General features: G+C 41.0%; 2 protein-coding genes across 6 annotated transcripts in view; both read right to left on the reverse strand.

The window, feature by feature from the left end:
• Positions 1 to 2954, reverse strand: part of SETDB1 (SET domain bifurcated histone lysine methyltransferase 1) — a 29601-nt gene extending 26647 nt beyond the window's left edge. For 2 of the 5 annotated variants that reach the window (XM_061183528.1, XM_061183525.1), the window contains exons 1-3: positions 2673 to 2796; positions 1482 to 1752; positions 636 to 787 (exon numbers count right to left, since the gene is read on the reverse strand). In XM_061183528.1, coding sequence (XP_061039511.1) covers positions 636 to 787; positions 1482 to 1741 — 412 coding nt within the window. In that variant the 5' untranslated portion in view covers positions 1742 to 1752; positions 2673 to 2796. Of the gene's footprint in view, positions 1 to 635; positions 788 to 1481; positions 1753 to 2672; positions 2797 to 2885 lie in introns of those variants that run through there. The other 3 variants (XM_061183526.1, XM_061183527.1, XM_061183529.1) reach the window with 3 other exon arrangements.
• Positions 2955 to 11523: 8569 nt separating this feature from the next.
• CTXND2 (cortexin domain containing 2) lies at positions 11524 to 11691 on the reverse strand. The gene has a single exon (XM_061186041.1). The coding sequence runs from the start codon at positions 11689 to 11691 to the stop codon at positions 11524 to 11526; it is 168 nt and encodes a 55-aa protein (XP_061042024.1).
• Positions 11692 to 11914: the final 223 nt, after the last annotated feature.

Raw genomic sequence — 11914 nt, forward strand, 5'->3', positions numbered from 1 at the left:
GTTTGATCCCTGGTCCGGGAAGATCCCAAGTCGCACAGGGCAACCAAGCCCATGTGCCACAACTACTGAGTCTGCGCTCTACAGCCTGCGAGCCACAACTACTGAGCCCATGTGTCACAACTACTGAAGCCCGTGCGCCTAGAGCCTGTGCTCCGCAACACAGAAAAGCCACCACAACGAGAAGCCTGCACACCGCAACAAAGAGTAGCTCCTGCTCGCCGCAACTAGAGAAAGCCCATGCGCAGCAACGAAGACCCAACGCAGCCAAAAATAAATTAATAAACTAAAAACAACAAACAAAAAACTGTTAAAGAATAGACAAAACCAAATAATCTGTTTTGAGATATATACATAGGTGCTAATGCCACCTATAAAGAAAAGCAAGGGAATTCAGAATACAGGTTACATAGAACGGGGAAAGGAGAATAATTCAATCAGGAAGTAGCAAGAAGTGAAAATCTATGATATCAATACTAACAATCTTCTATTTTTTTTTTCTGTAACAGACAAGTCCAACAGTTAGGAATATGGAGTTAGTGAGAATGGTTTCTCCTTTCTTTTATCTTCTATTTGCTCATCTTCCCACGTTTCAATTTTAATCCTGAGACTTTCCTGTCCATAGCCTCATCTCTTACCTGAATCAATACTGAGGACATCATCGTCTTCATCAGGAATCTCAATTATTTCTGTAGGCCGGGAAGCTTCATCTTCAGAGCTACTGTCGCGGTACTGTAGTCCCAGTTTGGAGTAAAAGTCCTTCACCAAAGACTCACAATTAGTCACTGCCCTAATATTGGAACACACGTAGAAAAGGTCAAAGCCAGCAGAAGCAGGTGTAAAAGCTATGAGAATTTATATATATTTCAGTATACACTGACCTCTATTTAAACAGGCCATATTCCAAAGTGTTTCTGTTTTGAATTTTAAATGCTTATCCCACAGAAAAATGTTTAAATAGTGGTTTCCAGACTAGTTCTTCAAAAATCCAAAATAAGCCCAAAGCATGGTCCTTTCAACCTTACCTCACTATTTACCTTGTTGTTATTTGGAATATGTTCTAAGTGACAACTAGGGCAGGAGAAACAAATCTTCTGGGGGTTTAGGAGTAGAAACAGGGCTCTAGGAACTTATTAAAGCTTCGCAGTTACATAAAACAGCAAGTCTTTATAATATGCACTCCCTAGATGATTCTACTAAGAAAACAAAACAATTGCTCTGAAGTAGAGTGAAGTATAAAGAAGGGGAAGGGAGTCAAGACTTGGACTCCCCTACTGTTGAGCATATTAGCCTCTGATAGATGAATATTATATTATATGGGTGGTTGTGAGGTCAGATTATGGTCCTTAACCCTTGAGGAACAGTAAGGTTCTACATATCTGTACCTTCTAAAGTACAAAGTGCACAATGTCATGAACAATTATACTACTTTAAAAATGTCTGCCAATAGGTAGATTTCCTCCTATTTCCTATGTGGTTCTTACCTGGATGCATCATCAAAGAGCTGGTCAACATGGGCCACCTCGGATTCCTTCTGTATTACCCACGTCTCCAACTCTGCTAGTTGCTTCTTGCGCTGCTGTATACAGTCCATCTTTTCCAGTTCGTCATCAATGAACTGCCGAAGTTCCTCCATAGAGATACCCAGCTCCTCAACCACTGCTTGTTGCAGCTCTGCAATCTCTTCAGACTCCACTGCAGCTGTTGCTGCATCCAAACCAATGCACCCAGGGAGGGAGGACATACTGTTGTCCTCTACATGGAGCAGGAAACTAGAATTACTTTTGGAGTTATTATGACTGCAATAGAGAATTTCAGTCCCCTAATAAAACTCATTCCTACTCCGCTACTTGTTACTCAAATATACGTAGTTAGGTTTAATTCTATGTTCTCTTTCCCCATTCTCCAGTATCTGAAGCTGAGATTTTGTAGAGTTCTCATCTCCTGCAGGCTATAGACTATAGGCCTGAATAAAATGCAAAAGTTTGAGAGGGCACGGAAGACATATATTATGCAACAGGGAGCTACCGAAAATAATGTTTTAGGAAACTGAAGAGAACCAATTTATTGAGGAAGATATTTCTGTGGTCTGTGTTCTTTAACTGACTAATGAGATAAATCTTTGTTTGCACGCTCTGCCTAATTTGAACAAATACTCCCCACCTGGAGGGGAGGGTTTAGTCTACAACTCCCTAATTCGTTGTTTTCTCTTTAATTACTTTTCCCCTTACATTACTTTGCTTTTGTGTGGAAATTTCCTGTTTGAAAAGTCTATAATACTTAAGGACACAAAAGCTTGCAGCAAAGAGGTTTCCCCAAAGTAAAAGGAAATAAAGCAATTTGGGAATAAAAACGTGGCTACCTAAAATCGACAATTCAAATACTCCCACATACAACTCACATTGGTGTTAACTGCTTTTTCGATCAAACGGTTAAAGCAAAACTGATGCCATAACGCCGTGCGACCCCAGCGCCAGTTCTCACTGCCTCCATTTTTCTTTGGCCCACACACCGCCCCACCCCCGCGCTATCCATTTTAGGGGTGCGTCCCACCCACCCGCAAAGCCAGCTCAACCCCGCCCCCGCTAGTCTCCCGGGGAAGACCTCCTTCCCACCCTCGCCCGACCTCCTACCACAAACAAAACATTCCATACAAGCCCTTGGTCTCCAAATACCTCAATTAACAGTATTTCCCACACCTCCCAGCTTCCAGCTATGATGGCTCTTTCTCACCAACCAGAGCCCAGACTCACGACTCAGGGGTCGGCCTCGGTAGGAAAGAACGAAACCAAAGGGAAAAGGGAGCAGGGGGAGGGGAAGAAGCGTGAGGGAGGGAAGGGGAAGGAAAAAAAAAAAAAAAAAAAAAAAAAAAGACGCCGGAAGCAAACCTGAGGTGCCGTTCCGGTCGTCGCGACGGTAGCCTGACGGGGTCAAACCCAAAGGTGCAGGGCGCCCCTCAAAGGCTGGGCAAACTCAGGCGAGTACGCATGCGTCGAGGCAGAGCCTTCCAGGGCACACGTGAGAAACGACTGGCCGGGTAAAGTGGGCGTGGCCTAGAGTATATTACAGAAGCTCCGCCTCTTCCACCACCCCCAACTGGTGGCAGCAATACTAAGTTTATTGTGTAAAGGCTCAGTTGGCAAACACTCTTAGGTTTAGAATTGTTTCTCACTTTTACTTGAGTTTGTTTTATTACGTAAGTTGTACAAATTGTAACAAGTCGAATATTAAGATGTAATAAGAAAAGTATGAAAATTTCCTCTCCACCCCATCACTTAACCATCCCTGCTCCTTTGAGATAAAACAGCTTACTTTTCTAGGCTTGGGTGTACAAGGTGAAACATGTGGATTTTTTTGTTATGTTTAGTTTTCATTTAACATGTGGACATCACATGAAGTCAATAAAAAGGATAAAAGTTGTCTTTTTAACAGTTGCATAATATTTCATAATATGGCTAAACCATATTTAGGAATTTAGATTGTTTTCAATTTTTAGGCACTACAAATAACTCAACAATAAACATTAACATCCGTTTGCAGTAGTACTTTAATTTCTGTGAAAGAGATTCCCCAAAATGGAATCTGAGTAAAAAAATAATGTACTTTCTCCCATTTTTATTAGGATCTGCTGTCAAATTACTTTTCAAAAGGTTGAAACAATTTTTACTTCCACTAGCAAATCTGTGAAAGTATCTCTTTCCCCCACACCCTCATTAGGACTATTTGTTAACTATTTATTTATTTAAAATATTTATTTATTTGGTTGCACCAGGTCTTAGTTGCGGCAGGTGGGCTCCTTAGTTGTGGCATGCGAACTCTTAGTTGCTGCATGCATGTGGGATCTAGCTCCCTGACCAGAGATTGAACCCAGGCTCCCTGCCTTGGGAGCACGGAGTCCTATCCACTGCGTCACCAGGGAAGTCCCTGGTAACTGTTTAGTTTTTAAGAATTTGATATGTGTTTAAATAGTATCTGTATCAGGATAGACTAAGCTATGTGCAGAAACAACTCCAAAAGCTTGAAACAAAAACACATATTACTTGCTCACACCGCATAATCATCTCTAGAAAGTTGACAGTGGAGCTCTGCTCATGATAGCTACTCAGAAACCCAGGCTGATGAGCTGTCCTGCCAAAAGGAGAGAACAGTAGAGGGTCTCACGTTGGCAATTACAGTGACTCAGGACACTTTAATTTTCAACTCATTGGCTTGAATGAGTCATAAGGCCCTACCCAAACACAAGGGGGCCAGGAAGAACAGTCACGTCTCATCGCTGGAAGGAGGGAGAAGCAGATGTATTTGATGAATCAGCACTATTGACTACCACAGACTCTCATTATTGCTTTAATTTGTTCAGCTATATTTACACTAACTGCATCTAACTTCATTTAAAAAGTATAAACCAGAACCTCCTTCCTTTTTTTTTTTGGCCGTGCCGCATGCATGTGGGATCTTAGTTCCCCAACCAGGGATGGAACCCGTGCCCCCAGCATTGGAAGCCTGGAGTGTTAACAACTGGACCACCAGGGAAGTCCCCAGAACCTGCTCTGTAAGACTGGAAATAAGCCCTGAGCAGCCAGGATCATCAGAGTTTTTAAAATCCTCTCCTGGTAACCACACTTTCACCTATGCTCATATCACCTGCCCACCAGTTTCCTGGGACCATGCTAAGTGCCTATTTCTAATTGTTAAGACACCAGGAATTGAGGTACAGAGAAGTAAATGTCTCCTCTAGATATTTGAAATTCAGAATATTCCAGACTCACCTCATGATCGTATTATTTTCTAACCTGAGCTAGAAATTTTAGACATATTACTCCTTATAAAACATACACACACACACACACACACACGATATCTATTGAGTGTTTACTTCATACCAGGCACTGTTCTAAGCACTTTACAGTCATTAATTTAATGCTCACAATAATCCTATGAGGTAGGAACTATTATTATTGTCTCCTTTTTTTAAATTAAATTTTTAAAACTGAGGTATAATTGACTTACAACATTATGTTAGTTCCAGGTGTATCAAATAATTTTTTTGATATTTGTGTATATTGCAAAATGATCACCACAATAATTCTAGTTAACATGCTACCATACATAATTTTTTCTTGTGATGAGAAATTTTACGATTTTTTTTCTTAGCAACTTTCAAATATGCAATACAGTATTATTAACTATAGTAGCCATGCTGTATATTACATCACCATGACTTCTTTATTTTATAACTGGAAGTTTGTACCTTTCAACTCCCTTCACCCATTTCACCTAACCACCCCCCCGACCCCCACCATGTCTGGAAACCATCAATTTGTCCTCTGTACAAATTGGTTTTTGGTGGTCTTTTTTTTTTGTTAAGATTCCACATATAAATGAGATTATACAGTATTTGTCTTTCTCTGTCTGAATTACTTCACTTAGCATTATGCCCTCAGGTCCATTCATATTGTCTCAAATGGCAAGATTTCATCCATTTTTATGGCTGAATAACATTCCATTGTATATATTATTGTCTCTTTTTTTATGGATGAGAAAACTGAGGCACAGAATTAAATAAATTTCCCAAAGCCACAAAGTTAAAAAGTGTCAGAGCACGGCAGTTTGGCCTTACAGCTTGTGGTTTTAAACCTTTATACAATACAGCTTGTTTATCCTAGCTTATGAATGCTTTTTATATCTTTTCCCTCCTTTCTTTTCCTATTCTACTGCCTTTATTTTGTTCTTCTTTCTTTCTATTTTTTTTGGACACACCACGCAGCATGTGGGATCTTAGTTCCCCAACCAGGGATTGAACCCGCGCCCCCTGCATTGAAAGCCTAGAGTCTTAACCACTGGACCACCAGGGAAGTCCCCTAGATCTTATTTCTTGCCAGGACAAAATAGTCTCCTAATTGATAGGCCATATTGTAGATCAGTTCTATCAGTAGCTCTGATCATGTCACTCCCTTGCTTTAAAACTGTTTTCTTTATGTTTTAACTTTACAGTATAAAATTTGAGGCTCTTCATAATTTGGCCCCAATTTACCTCTCAGGCCGTGTTTCCCATTTCTCCTTTCACACTCCTGATTATGTGCTATTTACCCAACAAGTTTATGCATTTCACTTGTATATCTTCATACTTTTGTTTACTGTGATCTATCTCCTGGAATGACCCTTCCCTTTCTGTTGGTGAAATATTAATTCTCTAAGGTCCAACTCAAATGTCTTCTCTGTGAAGTTTTCATAGACCAGCAGTTGTCAAACTTTAGTATGTATCAGAATCACCCGGAGGGCTTGTTAAACCACAGATTGCTGTCCCCACACCACACTTGGAGTAGGTCTGGGTGGAGTCTGAGAATTTGCATGTCTAAGATTTTCCCAGTTGATGCCCATGCCATTGGTACTGGGACCAGAGTTTAAGAATCATTGTTCTAGGGACTTCCCTGGTGGCACAGTGGTTAAGAATCTGCCTGCCAATGCAGGAGACACGGGTTCAATCCCTGGTCTGGGAAGATCCCACATGCCGCAGAGCAACTAAGCCCGTGCTCCACAACTACTGAGCCTGCGCTCTAGAGCCCGCATGCCACAACTACTGAGCCTGCGAGCCACAACTACTGAAGCCTGCGCGCCTGGAGCCCGCACTCTGCAACAAGAGAAGCCACCGCAATGAGAAGTGCACGCACCACAAGGAAGAGTAGGCCCTGATCACCGCAATTAGAGAAAGCCCATGCGCAGCAACAAAGCCCCAACACAGCCAAAAAAAAAAAAAAAAAGAATCATTGTTCTAGACCATCATTTACCCCCTTCAGAATTAACTCTTGCCTCTGTTCTTCTGCTACCTTAGTTCCTTTCCACTTGTCTGTTATCTGTGTATGTGTGTTTCCTCTGCTGGTTTGAGATCATCTCAAGGCTGAGTTCCTATCTTAATCATCTTTGTTTCCCCTAGCAACTGACCTATTGCCCCGTACATGCGGTGCTCTGTAATGTGTGATGATTAAAGGGAAGTCTTTGCTCTGCCCTGATTATGTTTCTATTAGTTAGATTCGTTCAGCTTTCTGATGTGTGTGTGGGTGGGCTGGGGGTGGAAATGAGGAATGGGGATGTTGAAGAGAAACAGGAGCTATTTGGAGCATCACATTCCAGTCTGATTTCTTCATTGCCCTGAGGAGGTGAAGTGATCAGTTCAGTAGATCAGCAGTGGGACTCAGGGAAGTGTCTTCTAAGGACTTGTTGCTAAACATGCAATCAGGGAGCCTGCTAGAGAACCTAAACCTCTGGCCCCACTCCGGATGTACTGAATCAGAATCTGAATTTTAATAAGACCTCCAAGTAATTTGTTCGCTCACTAAAATTTGAGAAGCACTATAGGAAAGGCAGGTTTGAGCTGTATAATCCTTTCCAGGGCAATATTTAGGGAGCCAAGCTCTGGCTTCGTTTTTGTTAAGTATTGAAGACTAACTCTTGTCAGAGATGATGAGGCCCTGATATAAATGACTCACATTATTAAAATTTACAAATTATTGAAGTAGACAGCTTATTGTCAGCTTAATAATATGAAGTAATAAATAACTGATACACCAATTGGAATGCTCATGTTGGTGTGCTCAGCATATTCACTCCTGTAATCTATTGTGATATGTTGAAAAATCACAACCATATGCTACTTAGTACTTGATCATGAGAAATCATAGTATGGGGGCCAGAACCTTGGAATGCCAAATGATCCTTTCCTTGGGGAAATTAGATCATAGTCTGAAGGTTACTGTGTGATCTCAGAATCAAAACAAAGGAACATAGGGATTAAAAACTCAGAGGGTTTCAGGCATCAGGAAAGTATTGTAAAGAGCAAAATGGGGTGAGTGAGGACTGTGGTCACCTGGGAAATACGTGTCTCACCTACAGGGAGCAGTTGATGATATTTAGCTCTAGCTAATTTTTGTCCTGTGTGACACATACAATGCTGCTAGATCTCCAATTTTTCAAGTGAACTTAAAAACCCATATTTTTTTTTTAATGAAAGCTTCTGAGTTTTGAATATTGACAACTAATTCAAAAATTTTGTAAATTCTGCAATACTCTGAATCAGCATTCAAATTCTAGGAATTAAAATACATACCTTTGAAATGACATAAAGTGCTAAATTATCTTCTGCAACATTGTTTGAAATAACAAAATATTTAGAAACAAAATAAATTTTCATCAGCAAGGGTTGGTTAAACAAACTATGGCGAAACAGGGGCATACTTTTCAGCTGTGTTTTTAAAAAAAGGCTAAGGAATCTCTTTGTGTATTAATATGAAGTGATCTTCAAGATACTTTATTAAATGAGGAAAACAAGTGCAGAACATGGTATACACCATGCTATTAGTTGTTAAATAATAGTAAAAATATACATTTTTATACATATACATAAAATATCACTGGATGGATACCTAAGAAATTAACACTGGTTGTCTCTGAAGAGGGCAAATGGAAGGGTGGGGGACAAGAGTTAGAGTTAAGAGTTTTTACAGTACACCATTTTATACCTTTTGAATTTTGAAACATGAAAATAGTTTATTCAAAAATATTACTTTAAAAATAAAAGGAAAAGAAGAATGTCTGGAAAGATACACATATATGCAAAAACAAACTACTTTAATTGCAGTTACCTCTAGAAAGAAGGATTGGGAAACAAGGCAATGTCTAGGAACTTTCTGCATTTTTATCCTTAGGTAATGATTGAAAAAAATTTTTTTATTATGTGCATTTGTTACTTTTACAATAATAATTTTAAAATGTCAACTCAAAAAGCAAATATAAAACCCAACACACAACCACACAGGCTTTGTAGATTACACTGGAGGGGGTCTGGCCCAATAAAACTTCTTTGCAGACCCACTGGATTTCTAAACTGCCAGTTTAAGGTAAGTGAAAGGAATGTTTAAGGACACCAGATTAACAGAGATAATGTGGGCAATAAAACCAGACAGACCCAAGGTCTGTGGGCTGCAGCTCCCTGAATCTCCACACCAAGGACTATCTGGCTACTGAGCCTAGAAATACTCAGCTGTCCAATGGCTAATTGCCTTCTTTCCTGAACAGCATTCACACTGGCCCTGTGTGAGTTTGCCTTGGGTTGCTCCTCTTTCTCTGCTTCCACATATGATCCATTTCTTCTGACTGATGCACTTTTTTTTCCCCTTGGATAGGTTACTGGAGAAAGTAGGATAACAGTCAAACCTGTCACTCTCTAGTGACTATATATGGATGCTCTCATTAACCATGTGTTTGTCTTGCATTTTATTTTAGAAGGTGGAGAAAAGGTTAATTTCTGAGCTTCTGGAGGGGAACACATGTAACCCTCAAGTACTGCTTCAATCTTAATCTGCTTTCATTTTACCCTGACCTGCACCTTGCCCTGAATTTCTTTTCATCCAATAAGGGTACAATCATCTCTTTCTCTCTTTCTCCAGTTTAACCAATATAGCACCATCTGTTCTGGTGAAGGCAAAGTCTAGTATCTCCAGTGGAAGGCTCCAGTTTCCCTGCCTCCATTTTCAAATAATCCTGAGCATTTACTCAGGCCAAGCAGGGGGGCAGCCCTGCTTCCAGGAATCAAGAACACAGACAATTATCAAGTCTCTGCTAACAGTGCATGGCTAGAGTTATGTCTCCATACCATTTCGTATTGCTGCTAAAGCCTGGTTCAGCATGGTCCCAAGGATACAAGTCTCCTCTGAAGTGACTGCATGCTGGTACAAGTCCCTGCACAAGCCCAAGTTATGCCCCACACTTAGATTCCAAGGTTACGACTCTCTTAGTTCACATTCCCGTGCGAGGTCACTGTTGCCTAGAACATTTGGCCAGCCTGGCTGGACTTGAGAGCTTTAGTCTCTATTATTTACTGTGCTAGAACCAATTCTCTTCAGCCAAACCTGTGTTGAGCCTTGGTCAGTGGCCTAGATGCCTCCTTTCCTTCTAGTGAATTCTCTTATAGACTTTCCTGCCGGTTAGCCCTAGTTCACTCTATCAAATTTCCGTAACTTCAGACTTTGGAGAGTAGGCATTATGATTTCCTTCTCTTTTCTCTTAAAAGGTCCCTGGGATGCTGATTGTGACACTCATCATCATCATCATCATGTATTATATATTAACTTCCTGTGACTGCCATAACAAATTATCACAAACTAGGTGGCTTAAAACAATAGAATTTTGTCTCAGAGTTCTGGAGCCTAGAAGTCCAAAATCAAGGTGTTGGCAGGGCTGCACTCCCTCCAAAGGCTCTGGGGAGAATACTTCCTTGCCTCTTCCAGCTTCTGATGGCTCCCACCAAGGGTTCTTTAGCTGTGGTTGCAGAACTCCAATCTCTGCTCTCATCTTCACATGACCTTTTCATCTCTCTCTCTCTCTCTCTCTCTCTCTCTGTGTCTTCTCTTCTGTCTTTTATAAAGACACTTGTCATTGGATTTAGGGCTCACCCCACTAATCCAGGTTGAGTTCATCTTGAGATCCTTAACTTTCCATCTGCAAAGACCCTTTATCCAAATAAGGTCACATTCATAGATTTCAGGGGGTAAGGACATGGACATATCATTTTGAGGGCCTCTTTTCAACCTACTAGATGTTATTTTATAAATGAGCAAATGAGGAAATGTAGGCTGAGGGAGATTAAGGGGCTCACCCAAGGCAAATTTGTTCCCCTCTACCACAGAGCTCTGCCTGCTTGAGAAGGGCATCAGCTTTTTTTTTTTTTTTTTTTGGCTGCGTTGGGTCTTCGTTGCTGCACACGGGTTTTCTCTAGTTGCGGTGAGTGGGGGCTACTCTCCGTTGCAGTGTGTGGTCTTCTCATTGCGGTGGCTTCTCTTGTTGAGGAGCTCGGGGTCTAGGCGCATGGGCTTCAGTAGTTGTGGCTCGCAGGCTCTAGGTGCGCGGGCTCAGTAGTTGTGGCGCATGGCTTAGTTGCTCCGCGGCACGTGGGGGTCTTCCCGGACCAGGGCTTGAACCCGTGACTCCTGCACTGGCAGGCAGATTCTCAACCACTGTGCCACCAGGGAAGCCCCAGGGCATCACCTTTTATAAAACCTCACACACTAAAAAGGTCCTGTAAGACTCTTATCTTATAAGGTTCCTGCTGGCCTTATATTTGCATAACTAAAGGGACTTCCTAGGGCCACCTCTAGGAGGGCTTCTAGTTTTAGATGCACCTTACCAAGCATCATGATATTATATTACATTACCTCATAAAATTATGGCCAACTGTCTTATCTTAAGAATATTAGATACTGGAGGATTGAAACCCATGGCCTTATTTTAATCAATAAGTTCAACCTGTCTCTGTCCCACTTTGGTAACTATTTCCCTGAATAGGAACAACACAGACTGGCTTGTGTTTCATCCTTGTTATTATTCTCAACTTAACCTCATGTGCCTATTGTGGAATGCAAGAGTGAGAAGGCTGAGAAATAGGGAGGTGAAATAATAAAAAGTCTGTTGCATAAATGTCTGTATAAAAGATTTCAAATCTCCTGTGAAGGGAGGTCTACCAGGCTTTTTCATAGTTCAGCTCAGAGATGGTTCTGTGGTTGTAGAGCTGACCTCATAGGGATTCTTCACCAACTTGGCACACCGAAAAATCATCACCATTAGGAACAAAAAAAGAAGAAGAACAAAGGCAATGGCAAAGCCTTTGTCTGCATCGACACTGCTGGACAGGCTTGAATCATCCATGAGAACACACACCTCTTTACCCTTGTCCAGCTGTAGCTACTTCCTCAGGAATGCCTTCAGATTTGTCATATTCCTAGACAAAAAAGGATAAAACAAGTTTACTGGTTTGTATATGTATATATGTATTTTCTTAATAATGCTATGTTGAAACCAGAGGGTTTTCCAAAAAAAAATTAGCAAGATTTATTTGAGGCACTTGTGAAACTGATAACATTAGTATAGG

This window comes from Eubalaena glacialis, chromosome 3 (assembly GCF_028564815.1).
Source record: "Eubalaena glacialis isolate mEubGla1 chromosome 3, mEubGla1.1.hap2.+ XY, whole genome shotgun sequence".
In the NCBI taxonomy this organism is placed as follows: Eukaryota; Metazoa; Chordata; class Mammalia; order Artiodactyla; family Balaenidae; genus Eubalaena; species Eubalaena glacialis.

What these genes read in the sequence shown, in the direction of transcription:
- CTXND2 (XM_061186041.1), bottom strand. Translation starts at nt 11,691, where the DNA reads ATGGATGATTCAAGCCTGTCCAGCAGTGTCGATGCAGACAAAGGCTTT.